General features: G+C 38.2%; 1 protein-coding gene across 2 annotated transcripts in view; it reads right to left on the bottom strand.

Annotated features, from left to right (window-relative positions):
* Positions 1-18,925, bottom strand: part of atp8b4 (ATPase phospholipid transporting 8B4) — a 42,132-nt gene that overhangs the window by 5,475 nt on the left and 17,732 nt on the right. For both annotated transcript variants that reach the window (XM_079809279.1, XM_079809280.1), the window contains 21 exons: positions 18,693-18,791; positions 18,488-18,549; positions 18,266-18,338; positions 15,737-15,807; positions 15,485-15,567; positions 12,284-12,442; positions 11,955-12,043; positions 11,559-11,755; positions 9,900-10,108; positions 9,770-9,813; positions 8,384-8,549; positions 6,926-7,114; positions 6,495-6,610; positions 3,650-3,814; positions 3,427-3,538; positions 3,205-3,310; positions 2,964-3,111; positions 2,494-2,677; positions 547-770; positions 389-472; positions 34-279 (listed from right to left, as the gene is read on the bottom strand). In XM_079809279.1, coding sequence (XP_079665405.1) covers positions 34-279; positions 389-472; positions 547-770; positions 2,494-2,677; positions 2,964-3,111; positions 3,205-3,310; positions 3,427-3,538; positions 3,650-3,814; positions 6,495-6,610; positions 6,926-7,114; positions 8,384-8,549; positions 9,770-9,813; positions 9,900-10,108; positions 11,559-11,755; positions 11,955-12,043; positions 12,284-12,442; positions 15,485-15,567; positions 15,737-15,807; positions 18,266-18,338; positions 18,488-18,549; positions 18,693-18,791 — 2,826 coding nt within the window. The remainder of the gene's footprint in view (positions 1-33; positions 280-388; positions 473-546; positions 771-2,493; positions 2,678-2,963; positions 3,112-3,204; positions 3,311-3,426; positions 3,539-3,649; positions 3,815-6,494; positions 6,611-6,925; positions 7,115-8,383; positions 8,550-9,769; positions 9,814-9,899; positions 10,109-11,558; positions 11,756-11,954; positions 12,044-12,283; positions 12,443-15,484; positions 15,568-15,736; positions 15,808-18,265; positions 18,339-18,487; positions 18,550-18,692; positions 18,792-18,925) is intronic.

Below are 18,925 nucleotides of genomic sequence, written 5' to 3'. Positions count from 1 at the left end.
ATTTTAATGGACACAGCTGTTAAATTGGCTCACCTGTATACTGACCACAATGACCAAAGAGGTTGCTATGGTGACGGCGAAAGCCTGCTGATCAGAGATGTGTGCGCCGTCATCCCGCACAGCGGTCATGAAGGCTCCATATGGGATGAAGAAGAGGATAAAAGAGGTGCAGACCCCCTGCAGCGTACAGGTGAAGAACTTTCTCTTGTTGAAGAGCTGGTTCAGCTGCCCAGGCCTGTACAAGTTTGGATAGCGTAAACTGTACTGCTCGTTGACATCCTGCAAAACCAACAAACTTCATGTTAAAAGGCCAAGATTGCGATTATGTTTGGTGCTGCTACACAATGCAGCTTTCAAGACCAAAAACTGACATCTAGACCAGGCTTACCTGATCAAACAGGCCCATGGCCAGAACAGGAAGTGAGGTATAGACAATGTTGAAGAGTGTGATGAACCACTGGTCATATACCGTCTGCAATGACAAAAACACACACACAATCATATATATATAGGCTGAAATATATATATACAGGCTGAAATATTTACCTGGGCAGAGAATCCACAGAGGAATCCGTACCAGAAATGAACCAGTGTGAAGGCAAAGTTCTTGTAAAAGAAGTAACAGAGGAAGTTGCACATGCGGTGGTAGGACCAGCGCCCGTGGACGAGCAGGAGACGGTGCAGGAAGCGGAACTGGGCAAAGGAATAATCAGAGGCCAACACCGCCTGCATGCCCTCCTGTCCGCTGATGCCCACACCAATGTGGGCCGCTGGGGGAGAGCAGAGACCGTAAGCACACATCTTTACAGATCAAAAAGCCCAGCATATTTCCATAGCAACCACTCCATTAGACCAGCAGTGCATCTACATTGAATATTTCAGCCCTGTGGCGTATACATATCACAAGCACCTGATCATACTGAGCATTAAGAATAAGACAGACAGACAGACAGATAGATAGACAGACAGATAGATAGACAGACAGATAGATAGATAGACAGACAGATAGATAGACAGACAGACAGACAGACAGATAGATAGACAGACAGATAGATTGACAGACAGATAGACAAATAGATAGATTTACATAGATTTACATCATACTGAGCATTAAGAATAAGATAGACAGACAGACAGACATACAGACAGACAGACAGATAAACAGACAGACATATAGATTGACAGACAGACAGATAGACAAACAGACAAATAGATAGATTGATAGAAAGAGACAGATAGATTTACAGATAGACAAACAGACAGATAGACAGATAGATAGATAGATAGATAGATAGATAGATAGATAGATAGATAGATAGATAGATAGATAGATAGATAGATAGATAGATAGATAGATAGATAGATAGATAGATAGATAGATAGATAGATAGATAGATAGATAGATAGATAGATAGATAGATAGATAGATAGAAAGAAAGATAGATAGACGGACAGACAGATAGACAAACAGACAAATAGATAGATTGACAGACAGAGAGATAGACAGACAGACAGATAGATATACAAACAGATAGATATATAGATAGATAGATAGATAGATAGATAGATAGATAGACAGACAGACAGACAGACAGACAGACAGATAGATTGACAGACAGACAGATAGACAAACAGACAAATAGATAGACAGACAGACAGATAGATATACAAACAGACAGATAGATAGATAGATAGATAGATAGATAGATAGATAGATAGATAGATAGATAGATAGATAGATAGATAGATAGATAGATAGATAGATAGATAGATAGATAGATAGATAGATAGATAGATAGATAGATAGATAGATAGATAGATAGATAGAAAGATAGATAGACGGACAGACAGATAGACAAACAGACAAATAGATAGATTGACAGACAGAGAGATAGACAGACAGACAGATAGATAGACAGACAGACAGACAGACAGACAGACAGACAGACAGACAGACAGACAGACAGACAGACAGACAGATAGATAGATAGATAGATAGATAGATAGATAGATAGATAGATAGATAGATAGATAGATAGATAGATAGATAGATAGATAGATAGATAGATAGATGATAGATAGATAGATAGATAGATAGATAGATAGATAGATAGATAGATAGATAGATAGATAGATAGATAGATAGATAGATAGATAGATAGAAAGATAGATAGACGGACAGACAGATAGACAAACAGACAAATAGATAGATTGACAGACAGAGAGATAGACAGACAGACAGACAGACAGACAGATAGATAGATAGATAGATAGACAGACAGACAGACAGACAGATATATAGATAGATAGATAGATAGATAGATAGATAGATAGATAGATAGATAGATAGATAGATAGATAGATAGATAGATAGATAGATAGATAGATAGATAGATAGATAGATAGATAGATAGATAGATAGATAGATAGATAGATAGATAGATAGATAGATAGATAGATAGATAGATAGATAGATAGATAGATAGATCTTACTCTTGATCATACTGACGTCATTGGCTCCGTCTCCGATGGCGAGAGTGACGGCTCGCTTGTGTCTCTTTATGAGCTCAACCACCAGAGCTTTCTGCAGTGGAGTGACCCGACAGCAGATGACTGTCTTACACAGACACGCCACGTCCACCAGGATCTGCTCCAGGTCTGCCTCCAAGGCATGAGCCTTCATGTTAGATCAATACACACAAACCTTACATTTACTGCCATTTATACGCTGTCAGCATGTGTTGGCGGAATCGTTTCAATTAAGTTAATTTATGAGAGTCTGGAGTCAATGTCATTGGCCTCAAGGACAGTTATCCAAGCAAACCCAATTCCAGCCACTCTCTACCTTAAAAACGAATATTTTTCAGTTCTTTTTGAAGACAACGACCATCGTTAGGAGCTTAGCAACACATTATTAAGCAATTTAGTCAAATCCTCTTCAGGACCCAGACCGAGGCCCTTACCAAACTGTGTCCGTTGATGATTAAAGCGTACTCTGCGATGATGGTCTCTTCAAAGACGGAGTCACTTGAGTACAATTCTGTCTTTTCCGTGTCAAGGCCACTGCTGAATTTCTCTCTGCTGGGTCCCACGATTCTCTCTTTAGCAGTCCTTTCCACAAAGCATCAGAAAATGATATTTTATTGTACAATAACGAACATGGTTCATTTGAAAAAATGAGTTGGTTTATGAGTCAAATGTTACCTGAGCTCCTGTTGAACCTCGAGCATGGTGTGACCTGAGATTATAAACACCTCGTTCATGTCGTCTCTGAGCATGTTACACGAGTAGCCGATGTTCATCGCCGTCTCTGCAACCACAGCAGGAGCGAGTCTTCGTTATATTGTGTCAGACAGTGAGCATGTGTCTCAATTACGTTTGAGCAGTCTTCGATGAATGCTATAGGTTCTCATTAGCACTGCTTACCTAGCTTGTCTCCGGTGAGCACCCAGATCTTGATGTTGGCCAAGGTCAGACAGGCAATCGTCTCTGGAACTCCTTCTTGAAGTTTGTCCTCTATGGCTGTAGCACCAAGCAGCTTCAGGGAAATGATAGACATTGTTTCAAAAGCAAACGCAGTATGAACATTGTTGTGAATAACTGAATGATTCATCTGGGATTTGTATTTTCTATAGATAGATAGATTTACCATCATGCCCTGCTCTATTTCTTCATACAAATCCCCAAGTTTTTCTTCTCTGTTATCCAGTGTCGTGCTGGCGAACAGCAGTTTCTTCATCCATTCATCAAACACGTCTTCATCCAGGTCTTTGTACGCCAGTGCTAATGTTCTCAGACCCTCCCCGGCAAACTCCTACCACAGAGAAACAGAGGAAACTCATTTAGAAGAGGGATATATTTATCTCTCACCATGAAACTCAGTCAATTATAATTATATCAAATATTTCTTCTGAGATAATAAGGAGCCCGCTACGCAGTTCTTCCCATCTTTGATCTGATTGCTATCGTTATCCATTAGCTTCTAAAAGCATGCTATTTTTACCCCACTAGCATAGCTTCTCCTGTGACGCGAGTCTTATTGCTCTTAAGCCGTAAATGAGACATGAATAATAGACAGCGTCTCATAATAAGTACAAGCCCATAGGCTGCTTTTAGACTGGCCAGTCGAGCTCTAGACAATAGCGTTATTGTTTCTTTGAATATGGTTTGAGTGGTTGTTTTCATCGATAATATTCAGAGGCTAAAAACTGGATTTTTACCCTTTACCTTATGGTGTTTGCAATAGAAGTACCTTTGTCAAAGTAGCTAATATCAATGCTGACAATAATGTGCAGGCAAGGACTTTAATGAATCACACTGCTTGGAGCCATCAAATGTGTTTGTATAAAGTGTTTTCCATCTGAAAAGCCTACAAGAAACTTAATGGAATAAATCGGAATAAAATAAAGCCCATCTCTACTTAGACCGAGCTTTTAGCCCTGGAGAAAATGAGCCTCGTTTGTATTGATTGCGCCGCTCTGACACTCATGGTGTGCATTTGCTGTAATTTGTCAAGCGGAACGGTGCGTCTACATCTCTAAGTGTCGCGATTCTCAAGCGCTTCAATAGTCAAGCCCTAGAATGGAGTAGAAACAAACACAGAATGAAAACACTTAAAAAATACAAGAATATGCATATTCTGAAGCTTACAATTATTTAGATTTCTAGTGATGCCTGAATTAGGCCAAAGTTTGGTAACAATATCAGTATCAGACGGTAATACCGTGGTACTTCGATACTTTGATATGTGGCACTTGTTTTAGCCTAAACGTACAAAGAATGTAATGTAAATGAAATGGTAAAAGAACATGGAACATGAAATTATGGAGCAACAAACATGGTATCATCACGATAAAGGCCCAAAATATGGGCATAAAGCAACATATTACCATGGTAAACCTCCAACAACATGGTTCAACCATGGTACTACTCTACATCAAAATAACATGCCTAAAAACATGGTATTTCCATTGTACTTTCCCCAAAACAAGGTCTTGCCATGGTGTTGCATCCAAATAAATGAACATAGAACATAGTCTTACAATGGTATCATATCATATATGTAAATAACATGGCAGTACCATGTTAAATTCCCAACAACAAGATTTTACTATGGTACTGCATCCAAATGACATGGTATTACTACTGTATAGTAAATGTCAAAAAACATGGTATCACCATATCAAATGTCCCAAAACACTATCTTCGGTTCAGTGTCACATTCCAAAAAACATGGTATCATTATGGTAAATGCTCAACAACATGGTTTTACAATGGTATTTGCTTCAAATAATGTGGTATTATCACAGCACATGAGCAAAAACATGGTTTTACCATGGTGCTGCATTCAAATAGCATGGTATTACAACAGCACATGCCCCCAAAACAGTGGTTTAAATATGGTTTATGCCCCAAAACATGGTTTTACAATGGTATTGCATTCAAAAAACATATTACCATGGTAAATGCCCAACAACATGGTTTTACAATGGTACTACATCTAAATAATAACATCTTATTACTATAGTAAGTGCCTAAAAACATGGTATTTCCATGGTACCTGCCCCAAAACATGGTGTTGCATCCAAATAATTGCCCAGATCATAGTCTTTCTATGGTACCATTTGTAAATAACATGGTAAAAATCCACAACAACAGTTTTACTATGGTGCTGCATCCAAATGACGATTGCATATGCCTCAAAACATCTTTCCATATTGCATCCAAAAAACATGGCATTAGCATGGTAAATGCTAAACAACATGGGTTTACAACGGTTCTGGTAATGCATCCAAATAGGCTAACATAGTACCACAAAACATGTGGAGGAAACAAGATTAGAGCTATTTTCATCACAAATGCCCCAAAACACGGTTTTACCATGGTATATTCCATCCATATTACAAGGTATTAACATAGTAAATGCCCGACGACATTGTTTTACCATGGTACTACATCCAAATATCGTGGTATTATTATAGTAAATGCCAAAAAACATGGTATTACCATGGCAAATGCCCCAAAACACTGTCTTACTTTGGTATCACATCCAAAAAACATGATATTATTATGGTAAATGCCCTAAACCATGATCTTACCATGGTATTGCATCTAACTCACATGGTATTACCATGGTACTCACAAAAAACATGTGGCACAATAATTTTGGGCATGTATTGTGATGATAAAATCCAAAGAAACAGTAATATCATGGTACTCTTTGGTACATTTTTGTTGGTGGTAGCACACCATAGTACTTTACTGGGGTAGCCTAGAAATCTAGACTCACCCTAGCGGCAGCAAATCTAATTTACAGTCAGGGTAGTCTAGCAACTCTCCGTTGACTTGCGAGTTGCCAATGGTGGGTTCCCAGACATCTTGATGTGGGTCTGGCTTGTCAGGCTAATACAGGGGATCAGCATCCACAACATAGGGACCAGCTAAGCTGATGTTTTCTACAGGGAAGGATTGCTTGCTTCGCAATAGAGACTTACATTAAGGTGCTCTGAGGTAGTAAACATAAGCTCTTCATTAGACGGGTCCAGCCTGTCGAAGACAATTGTGTCGGCTCCTTTTGAGTAAAGCTTTAACTGCCCCTTTGGGTTCCTCACTGCGGAAGAGACAGGAAATGAGAGTGCTACTTCTAAATGTCCAAGTATACAATAAAACAGTTTCAACAGACCAGCCGACTATTGATTCCTCTACGTGAATGAATGAATTATGCATACAGACCCATAAGAGAGAGAATTATGTCAGGGAGGATTCATCGCTTTTGTGAAATATTATAAGCAGCAGACAATACAAGATTGTGACTAAGATTACATAATTTTTTTTTTTTTTTAAATATATATATTTTTGCATTTTTTATTATTTTACTTAAAATGTCATATTCTTGAAGATTTAAAAAAAAAAAAACAGAACTAACCAATGACGCTCATTCTCTTCCGAACGTTGTTGAAGTCTAAAATGGCCAGTAGCTGATAGGTGACCGCCTGACCCATCTCATATAAAGTGATGGTTTCTGGCGTTCGGGACCGGAATACAAAGCCAAAGTTGCGTGCAGCAGTAACCAGGGCTCCTTCATCCGGAGATTGTGCCTGATACACCAGCTCACCTTTAACATGGAATCATTTCAGAGGCATTTCAATCAAATTCCACTCAGAATCTCTTCTGCTGCATATACACTATATTGCCAAACGTTTTGGGACGCCTGCCTTTACATGCACATGAACTTTAAAAACATCCCATTCTTAATCCGTAGGGTTTAATATGGAGTTATCCCACCCTTTGCCGCTGTAACAGCTTCAACTCTTCTGGGAAGGCTTTCTACAAGGTTTAGGAGTGTGTTTATGCAAATTTTTGACCATTCTTCTAGAAGCGCATTTGTGAGGTCAGGCACTGATGTTGGACGAGAAGGCCTGGCTCACAGTCTCCGCTCTAATTCATCCCAAAGGTGTTCTGTCGGGTTGAGGTCAGGACTCTGTGCAGGCCAGTCAAGTTCCTCCACACCAAACTCGCTCATCCATGTCTTTATGGACCTTGCTTTGTGCACTGGTGCGCAGTCATGTTGGAACAGGAAGGGGCCATCCCCAAACTGTCCCCGCAAAGTTGGGAGCATGAAATTGTCCAAAATGTCTTGGGTATGCTGAAGAATTAAGAGTTCCTTTCACTGGAACTAGGGGGCCAAGCCCAACCCCTAAAAAACAATGCAAGTACCCTGCCAGTAGTTCTCCTGCCAACCGCCAAACCCAAACTCGTCCATCGGATTGCCAGACAGAGAAGCGTGATTCGTCACTCCAGAGAACACGTCTCCACTGCTCTAGAGTCCAGTGGCGTCGTGCTTTACACCACTGCATCCGACGCTTTGCATTGCACTTAGTGATGTAAGGCTTGGAAACCCATTCCATGAAGCTCTCTCTGCACTGTTCTTGAGCTAATCTGAAGGCCACACGAAGTTTGGAGGTCTGTAGCTATTGACTCACAGAAAGTTGGCGAGTTCTGCGCACTGTGCACCTCAGCATGCGCTGACCCCGCTCTGTGATTTTACGGGGCCTATCACTTCGTGGCTGAGTTTCTGTTGTTCCCAATTGCTTCCACTTTATTATAATACCACTAACAGTTGACTTTGAAATATTTAGTAGTGAGGAAATTTCATGAATGGACTTATTGCACAGATGGCAGCCTATCACGGTACCACGCTTGAATTCACTGAGCTCCTGAGAGCCTGTTTGTAGAAGCGTCTGCATGCCCAGGTGCTTGAGTTTATACACCTGTGGCCATGGATGTGATTGGAACACCTGAACTCAATGATTTGGAGGGGTGTCCCAATACTTTTGGCAATATAGTGCTACTGGGATATAAAGGTGTTTGTGGTCCAGTTTACCCTCATTTCTCTCTTCTGGCATGACGGTGTGGCAAAGTGCTAACAGACGGAAAAAATCCTGCACCAGAGGCTCTTCCAGCTTGATGGCCTCGACCAAACTGCTGTCATGGTAACGGAATTTCCGGTCCATCAGTGGGTTGAAGGAGAAATCTACGCATGGTGTTTTCTACAAGAGTCAGAGACAAGTGTGACTGCCAAATATGCTTTTTTGTTTATTATATTTTAGAATATATATATATATATGTATTGGGTAGGATTAAGGGATGGATTAAGGGATGTAGAATATGGTCATGCAGAATAGCATTAATATGTGCTTTATAAAATGCTAATAAAATATGTTAGTAATATGAACAGCCGAATGCATAATTTTCCTGTTATCACTGTAAAGCTGACTTTGAAACAATCTATATTGTATAAAGCGCTATATAAATAAAGGTGACTTGACTAATAAGCAACTAGTTAACAGTGAATATTTGTTCCCTAATCTAAAGTGTTACCAAACATTTAAATATAACAATATGAGTAAAGTTTGATGATGCTTGACAAAGCCAGGTCTGAAAGTTTAAAATAACTCAGAGAAAGATGTTACTAGCATGTTTTAGCATGTTGCTAGCATGAATTGGTAGGTTGTTAGCATGATTAGCATGTTACTAGCATGAATTTGCATGTTATTAACACGTTTTAACATTTTGCTAACATGTTTTAACAAATTTCTAACATGAATTAGCATGTTTTTGTCTTTTAAAGCTTTGCTAGTGATAGCTTAAGTACTCTATAAGTCTTTGTGGCAAGCAGTCGAGGCTGAGGGACCGTGAGAACGGGGCGAGGCCGGTGGCATGAGTGATAATGAGCGCCAGCAGCACACCGCACCGGTCTCGTGTCTCACGGAGGAGCTCGGATGCATAAATGGAGGATCAACAACAGTGAAGGACGAGAGAGGACCAGGCCTGGATTTTATGTTGTGTTTTGTTTATGTTTTATTATGTGTGGGCGGCAGTCGTCCATGAGGAGGCTGTCGTTTTTACTTTCAGTTTGTTTATCTATTTATTATGGTGCTTAAACGTTCGCCAGTTCCCGCCTCCTTCTTCCCATAACAACATATCTTGCTACAGTCTTATTGTGCAAAAGTTTTGACACCCCCCCTCAATGAAAGTCTATGCGACTTTTCATAGATTTGATCATCCGTTTAATGAAAATTGTGAGTCGGATCAGTTAGAAAAGAATTAGCACACTGAGTCAGAACAGTCTGAAAGTCTGAGCCGAGTTTGGTGGTTGTAGCTGGAAAACTAAATTATTTTTAAAGTAATATTTTATGCAATTTTTAATGTTTTAATTTTAATAATAATTCATTTAGAAATAATTTTAATAAACAACTGGTTCCATTACCTCTGTAATATCCACTTTATGCCCAGACTCATCATAAACGTCACCTAGACAAACAAAATTACAGCTATTAATAAATATACCCACATGTGTCTATAAGTGTGGATGTATAACAGAAGGCGTTTAATCGTACCGTAGGTCTTCCCATTGATGGAACACTTATTGAAAACCATGATGTTCTGGGTCAGGGTGCCTGTTTTGTCAGAGAAGATGAACTCCACCTGGCCCAGCTCCTCGTTGAGGGTGGTGGTCCGCGCCTCGGCGGGAGTGTCCTTACGGCTGTAGTACATTCGTCTGTCCCAGTTTATAAAGTAACTGTGGCCCAGCCGCAAAACTTCTACGCTGTAATACAGTAAGTTTCATGGTAATGACTAAGTCTACTTTTTTTGTCCTTAAAGGTGCAGTAAGTGATTTCTGAGAAACGCTGTTGAAAAATTAAATCAACACCGAAACAAACTAATTTTGTGAATATTTGCTAGATGTCTGTTCTGTGTGTGTGCTGAAAAATTGTGTTTTACATAGTCCTGGCTATGTAAATAGAAGAATAAAAGTTACTCCGAATGATCCACAGAGCACCAAAACACTTTTGTAGCCAATCAGCAGTAGGGGGCGTGTCCACTCATGATGGGGAAGGAGAGAGTGAGCAAGAGGGAGATTTGTGGAAAGACTGTGGAAAGAGAGATGGATGACATATTACCAAAGAGGAAAAGGTCAGAGGAATATAATTGGAAGAATGGTTATGATCAGGCAAGATCTAGGACGTGTTAATATTGGAAAAGCTTTCCAGCGCTGGAGAGACGTTAGAGAGGTCTGAAAACGGACGGTAAGGTTGCGTTGTTTCTGCTCGATACATGAGTAACATTGGTTTTTGCTTTTTCACAGAACCGTGATATGCTGTTGTTCTGGAATCACAACTGATTCATCCATAAGGCTCTGATGAGGCAGCTGTTAGTGGTTGCCCGCGTTTCCTAGTGTGTTCCTTGTTTTGGGGTGGAGAGGTGTGTTTGTTTGGGTGTCGATTGCAAATATCAACAGTGTCTCTCAGAAATCACTTACTGCACCTTTAATTTATTTATCTGTCAGAATTTGTTTTTGTCTGTACATTTTTGTATAAAAAACAGATACAAATTCAAATTCAAATTCAAACAAAGTTAAGGTTATGACAAAAAGTTAAAATAATAAAAAAAAAAACATAAAAAGTCTCAATTCACAACTTGGCCCTTGTCAAACTCGCTCAAATCCTTACGCTTGCCCATTTGTCTGCTTCTAACTTTGAGGACAAAATGTTCACTTGCTGCCTAATATATCCCACCCACTAACAGGTGCCGTGATGAAGAGATAATCAGTGTTATTCACTTCACCGGTCATAATGTTATGCCTGATCAGTGTACAGTCCTAATTATAAAATTAAAAATCATAAACATTACATACTAAGTCATAATTCTGACATAAAAAAAGTCAAAATTAGGGCAAAAAGTAACAACTGCGAAATAAAAAGCTGATAAAAATTCATAATTAGGACATAAAAAGTCAACTTTCGACTTCAGGACCCGTTTTGACATTGAAATGAAATGTCCAAATTATCCGTAATTAACCATATGTCATAATTATGGTTTCCTTAAGTGGTGGAAATGGCTTCCATACATAGCACGTAAACAATGTCTGAATTTTTGCCAACATTTTTTACAGTAAACAATGGTAGTACTGTGCTGAGTTGCCACTTCATGTTCAATGTAAAATCCAGGTCCTGAAGCGAAACCAGTTTGCCACCACATTGCATGATCGGACCTACCTAACATAAAGTGAGATGGGTACAACAGTGTTAAGGATGATAACGTAGGACCAGAAGGTGAGGAAGCCAGAGAAGACTGCATTGATCGTGAGTTGCTTCCACTGAAGATACGCCCAAAAGTTGCTGCCTACACTCTGCTCCCAAATGGTGTTTCCGATGGCCAGGATGATCCCCATACAGATGAGAAACCCAAAGATCTGGAAAACCAGGAAATATGTCTTATGGATTTGGAATGGCATGAGAGTGAGTAATTGACAGAATTTTCTAAGAAACTCTCACTTTAACACATGCAAAGCGTTTGACAATAACAAAATGAACTGCCCTTTTGAAAGGCTGGCGGCGTGAGTAAGTGAGATGCCACATGTCGATCAGTCCCAGCATGCTGCACACACTCACCCACAGCACTAAGGTGTTCATCAGTTTGTCGATGCTTGTCCTTTTGAACTTCGTCCCCCCACAGTTTTGCATGAGCTTGGTTTGGAGTCCTGACGGAGAAGGAGAAAACCCAGAAGACTCAGAACTCAGACTCAGAGTTCATCTCAGGACAGATCATGGTGTGCGTTAGGAGCTAAGCATAGATAATAACATTAATTACAAGATGAGGCATAAGAACTAGGCAGTCAATATGTCCCTGAGGAACATCTACTCAAGATAGCTAATCAATCGTCTGTGAAAATGCCATTCGGCCAGGACAATTACAGGAGGACTAGTGAAGGGAAACGCACCAGCGAAGATAACCAAGCCGAAGCACCACTCGGTGTTCCGGAGCACACAGCCTCTCAGGAGCAGTTTCTCGTTGTCCAGTGGGTACTTGTTATCTTTCCAGTATAGAGTCCCTGTGAACTTGTCCAGTTTGTTGTTGGGAGGCTCGCAGATGACTTCCCCTGGGAGACACGTTCAAAGACAACATGTAACATTAAGATGAAGCTGGGGTTAATTCAGAAGCAAGTACTGTTTGGTTATTTTTGGTTTATCAATAGCTTTGACTTCTTGAGTCGTCATTTGTCAAACTTATCATTTGACAATCTCACCTATAAGATAATGACACTGCAGATTATCTAACACCGTTGATTCACCAAAAAGAATCACGTAACATAGCAAGTCTTCTAGATTTTAGAAATATAAAAAAACAACAACAGCAATTAGTGCTGTCAGCTCGATTAATCGTGATTAATCGTGATTAATCGAATCTAACATACAATTTTGAATATACTGTATAAATATATATCGGTCAAAAGTTTGAAACACTATTTTTTATGTTTTTGAAAGAAGTCTCATTTGATCAAAAATACAGAAAAACATGTAATATTGTGAAATATTATTACAATTTAAAATAATGGTTTTCTAATGTAATATATTTTAAAATGTCATTTATTATTGAATTTTCAGCATCATTACTCCAGGCTCACATGATCCTTCACAAATCATTATAATATGATTATTCTTCAATGTTGGAAAAAGCTTAATATTTTTTGCAACCTGTGATACTTTTTTCAGGATTCATTGATGAATAAAAAGTAAAAAAGAACAGGATTTATTCAAAATAGAAATCTTTTCTAACAGTATAAATCTTTAATGTCACTTTTTATCAATTAAACACATCCTAGCTGAATAAAAGTATTAATTTTTTTGACCCCAAACTTATGGACGGTAGTGTTTATTGTTACAAAATATTTATATTTTCTATATAATAAATCATCATATTAATATTATTTCTGAAGGATCATGTGACACTGAAAACTGGAGTAATAGAAATAAATTATATATTTTAAAATATATTAAAAATAGAAAACCATTATGTAAAATATAATAATATCTCATAATATTAAAGGTTTTTTTCTGTATTCGTGATCAAATAAATGCAGGCTTGATGAACATAATAGACTTCTTAAAAAAAAAAAAAAAAAATATATATATATATATACAGTCAGGTCCATATATATTGGGACATCGACACAATTCTAATCTTTTTGGCTCTATACACCACCACAATGGATTTGAAATGAAACGACCAAGATGTGCTTTAACTGCAGACTTTTAGCTTTAATTTGAGGGTATTTACATCCAAATCAGGTGAACGGTGTAGGAATTACAACAGTTTGTATATGTGCCTCCCACTTTTTAAGGGACCAAAAGTAATGGGACAGATTAACAATCATAAATCAAACTTTCACTTTTTAATACTTGGTTGCAAATCCTTTGCAGTCAATTACAGCCTGAAGTCTGGAACGCATAGACATCACCAGACGATGGGTTTCATCCCTGGTGATGCTCTGCCAGGCCGCTACTGCAACAGTCTTCAGTTCCTGCTTGTTCTTGGGGCATTTTCCCTTCAGTCTTGTCTTCAGCAAGTGAAATGCATGTTCAATCGTATTCAGGTCAGGTGATTGACTTGGCCATTGCATAACATTCCACTTCTTTCCCCTAAAAAACTTGATGCTTCGCGTCGTGACCGCATCACCACCTCGGGTGTGCATTATCATTCTAATAATTGAACGGCCCGTCGTCAATTATTCCTTACGTGTTGGTTTAGTTTTGTGTCCTCAGTGCATGTGTTTTTCCTGTCTTCCTAGAGTTCATCTCAATCGGGTCCCTAGTTCAGTACTGATGGGGTACTGATGATGGAGTCAGACATATCAATCGCAGAATCTTTCCAGATTATGCTTCAAATGCTCCCTGTTCAGATTAGTTAATGTTCCGTTCTTACTTCTGTTTTAAAGTGGTGGTTCTATTTCTGCATGTTGATCTCTCTCCTGTGTGTTTGTTAATTAGAGTTGTTTATCAAAGTTTTACTGCTGCAACTAGATCCTGCTTGAACGCATTCTTGCTGCAACCATACCGTGACAGTTGTAGTAAATCTGGCCCCAAAGCTCTAAATATTATCCAATGGTTTTTTTGTGTTTTTTTGTGATGATTTGTAAAATGAAAAGCTTTGTGGCAAACAAGCACTTTTATTTTAAAAAAGACATGAAATTACCACTATTTGAGGAGCACTTTGACATTTCCACTCCCCTTTCCTAATATATGGAAAAAGGAAGTCAAAGTCTCAAACAAATAGTTTTCTTCAAATTGTGACTGAAATGCATAGAAAACAAGTTAAGAGAGCTTTTTTTATTATCACTGAAGCTGTCTCAGTTCAGTGTGATTGTGATACTATAGAAGAACAATAGTACATTTAATAAGAGTAGAATATTGACATTTAGAAATATTTCGATTTTTTGCACATCACTGTTGCTAATAAAAGTTAATTTTATCTGCATATCAATTCAAGCTCAGTGCTTTACTGTTAAATTTCCAATAAACAAACATGTAGTTTTATTAGTAACTACACTTAACAAAACAATGCAAAACAATAGTAATTTTATTATTAAATTAACTTTAATTTTCCTCCAGCTCCACCAAATCAGGTGCTGGTGCCACTGCTCTCAGATGTTAGTCTGGAGCCCTGTAGGTGATTCCTTACTGGCCCTCCTTTCTCTTCTTTAGATAAGGGATTTTTGTTGTTTGTACAATCACTAAATTAAAGGCACAGCATAAAAGCCATATCATTTGAACTATGATTCATCTTTGTATTACAAACAATATGGAATGAGTGTGTTCAAATCCCTAATCCTAGTTAGAAGCATTGGCAATAGTGCTAAAGCAATCACTGAATTTTTTTTTTTTTTCCAATTTCACCAATGCAGTGGCTACACTGTAGATTAACTTAAATTAAATCCAAGTGAAAACACTACAAATCTCATTACAGGCGCTCCTTGACAGCTTCGAAAGAAATGCGTGAGCATACCCACGGTCCCGCGAGAGAAAGCCACAGAGATCAATCTAATCAATGTGACACATGCAATAAGTGTTTATGTTTACTCGTGTTGACTCAAGTTCATTTCTGTTGATGGTGCACTAATCGTGTGTTTGAATAAAAGCTTTACCATTAAAGTCTGCAAGCTTCATAGCATCGTCCCCGAGGTCTGAGGTTACAGTCAAGGCTTGGCGCACCTTCAGGTTGGTTTCTCTGTTGGGAAGAGTCGATAGAATGAAAGAAGCTCATGTTCGTGTCATGCTCTCACTGCTGTACAGTCACAAAAAAAATCGAATTTGAGATGCTTGTTTTGGATGTTGAACACGCCCAAAGGGAAGTGAAGCACGCAATATTAGCACGCATTTCACAGAAAACATCTCACCCATCTAGCTCTGCAGTCTCGATATAGCACAGTCCATAGGGCTCACTGCTGGAGAGGAGGAGAAGGTCAGCCTGTAGACAGAAGCCGTGCGAAACTCATAAATCATGTGCTGGATTAGTCCACTCCACTCTTTACACTACAGTGCTATCATCTACTAAAGTCCGCAGATAATGCAGGTCATAATGGGATCGTCAAAATCTTTTTCTGTCAATTTGACGGTTTAGTTGTTGTATTTAGGTGCCAAGACTTTTTTATTTTTTTATTACGCTTCTGGCTGGCTGTCTATGGCAGCCAATAGAACCATATGGTAAAGAAATTGTGAAATTTGGTGCAGTGTTTGTGAAGGTCTAAACATTCCTGATGGCAATTTTGAGATCTGCATCTGCAACCCTGTGGCGCCAACAACGGTACAAACTTCCAACTACATTTCTGCAAATAACTTTTGAACTTTTAACTGGGGGATTCAATAAACTTCTAAGGGGTCCTTAACTCTTTCACTACCATTGACGGATATTTCCGTCATTTATGAGACAACGCTTCCACGCTTTGAAATGTCCGGCTTTCCGTGTTTTCACTGTTATACGGTAGGGGGTGCTATTACACATCTTCTGCAAGAGTACTGAATCTCCTGATCAAAACACATGTGAAGAAGATGCAGAAACAAGCGATAGCATGTGTAAGAAGATGCATATGTAAAATAACGCGATCTCCAACATTAAACAGCATATAAATCAAAACTGCCTATTGTTACTGAATGAAATGTTGACCCAGGACGAGTTATAGGACTGTGCAAGCATTAGGGGTGTTGATGGACTCGATCTACTCCATCTGTGTTTTGATTTAGTCTTTGACAAAAATGCGTTTTCTCAGCTTTTTGTTCAAAATGTTGCTTTTTTTATGAAACGTACCCATTTTCAAGTGTTGATAAAAAAAGAATGCTAGAATAAAACAGGTTTAAAATAAAAAAGAAGTGAGGCTGATCTTTCTTTTGCTATATTACATGTTCAGATATTCATACAACAAGATATATGGGGGCCATGAAATTTTTGTGAAAATGACAAAAAATGCTGGCAGGGGCTGGCAACTTTAAAAAAAAAACGCTGGCAGGGAAAGAGTTAAGATTACTTAAAGGGTTAGTTCACCCAAAAATGAAAATAATGTCTTTTATTACTCACTCTCATGCCGTTCCACACCCGTACGACCTCCAAAACCCCCCAAAATATCAACTTATATAGTGATAACACTGCTTCATGATGCTTCGGAGCGTTATGAATCAGTGTGTCGAATCAGCGGTTCAGAGCGGGATTTCAGCAGTTTGGCACACAATCCGAAACATGATTCAACGCGTGATTCATAACACTCCCAAGCTTCATGAAGCAGAGTTTTGAAATCGGCCATCACTATATAAGTCAATATTTTGGGGGGTTTTGGCGCACCAAAAATATTCTCGTCACTTTATAATATTAATATTGAACCACTGTACTCACATGAACTGATTTAAATCTGTGTTTAGTACATTAATGGATCTTGAGAGAGGAAATGTCATTGCTGGCTATGCAGGCCTCACTGAGCCATCGGATTTCAACACAAATATCTTGATTTGTGTTCCGAAGATGAACGGAGGTCTTACAGGTGTAGAACGGCATGAAGTTGAGTAATAAATGACATTATTTTCATTTTTGGGTGACCTAACCCTTTACATTTTTCAAATTAAACAAAACAAACACATTTAATAAGCTAAAACCACAGAGAATCAATGTTTTTTATTTTAATTCACACCCAACTTTTGGAATTCTACAATTGAAATATTCCAATTTTATCACAATTAGTTAAGTTATTTTAATCTATGGACACTACAAATTTCTGTAAATTAAAAAATTAACACTCTCACAAAAACACAATTTCTGCCTGTGACAATATTTTAGATTTTAGGGGGGAATTACATATATATAAGTGATTTATTTTTATTTAATTAATTATTATTTTAGTTGTTAGTGTTTTATTTTTATACATTGTGCTTTATTTTATTTATATAGACAAAATAATATAAATAGTATACATTTTAATATTGGCCATTTTTCAGCTATAGGTCATAACATGAAAGCAATTATGGACTTATTGCATCAGCCAGAATTGCTAAATTATGTTTTTCGTTAACATCCAACTTTTTAAAACAAAAACAAAACAGATGATCTTCAGACCAGTTTTTATAATTATAATTAATGATTTCATTCCAACAGGAAAAAAAAAAAAAAATGAATTTGACCTGGAAGCGAGTCTGGATCTTGACCATAGATTCAATCAGTATCAGAATAATTTTTGCCAATTAGTTTATAAATAAAGGTTAAACCTGCTCATAAGCCTTGAACCGATTGGCATAAAATAATATGTCTGATGTTGTTCGACTCTATGGATCATGATTAGTACAATGCACATGATGTAATTGCCACATCTGCTATATTTATTATATGTCCCATATTAAAGTTAGCCTGTTTGGCTGTAGAGTATTAGCAAAAGATTCAAACTTACAGCAACAAACTGATTGTTCTCAAGTTTGATGATATCACCCACTCTTACATTCATCCATTTTTCATTTTGCAGTCTGAAAGAGAGATATTTCATTGTGTTTGTTCGGCAACAAATCGTTATTCATTTCCTAAGCATCTCTTAAAGCATTTACAGTTCAATAACTGTATCTCAACAGTAAGATATGCTGCAGAAAATGTTGATATGTGGCATAAATGCACTTACTTTCCTTTGATGAGTACCTGAGACTGCCGGGTGTTGACTTGTTGATCACTTTTATGGCGGAACTAAAAATCCAAAACAGATCAATGACATTAAACATCAGTTTAGTTTATTTCAGGCAGCACATAAACAGTGGCCTGCTGTTGTGAATGCGGTATTCACAGCTGTAATGATAAAAAGATTAGATTAGACAAGAATAGATTCTCACATAGTCATCCGTAGCATCTTTGACAGCTGTGATAGTAAGCACCAACACCAAAGGCACAATGGTGGTGAACCACGAAAGAGAGGAGATTTCTGGAATTAACTAGAACACACAGCAGAGGATTAGTGTTGGGTTACATTGAAGAGATAGTTCACCCCAAAATGAAAAATCTGTCATTATTTATTCACCCTCAGGTCGTTCCAAACCTGAAAGGCTTGCTTTCTTCTGCAGAACAC

The sequence above is a fragment of the Gobio gobio genome (assembly GCF_949357685.1).
Source record: "Gobio gobio genome assembly, chromosome: 25".
Taxonomy (NCBI): domain Eukaryota; kingdom Metazoa; phylum Chordata; class Actinopteri; order Cypriniformes; family Gobionidae; genus Gobio; species Gobio gobio.
The sequence above is the reverse complement of the archived record's forward strand: the minus strand, read 5'-3'. Positions and strand labels throughout refer to the sequence as shown.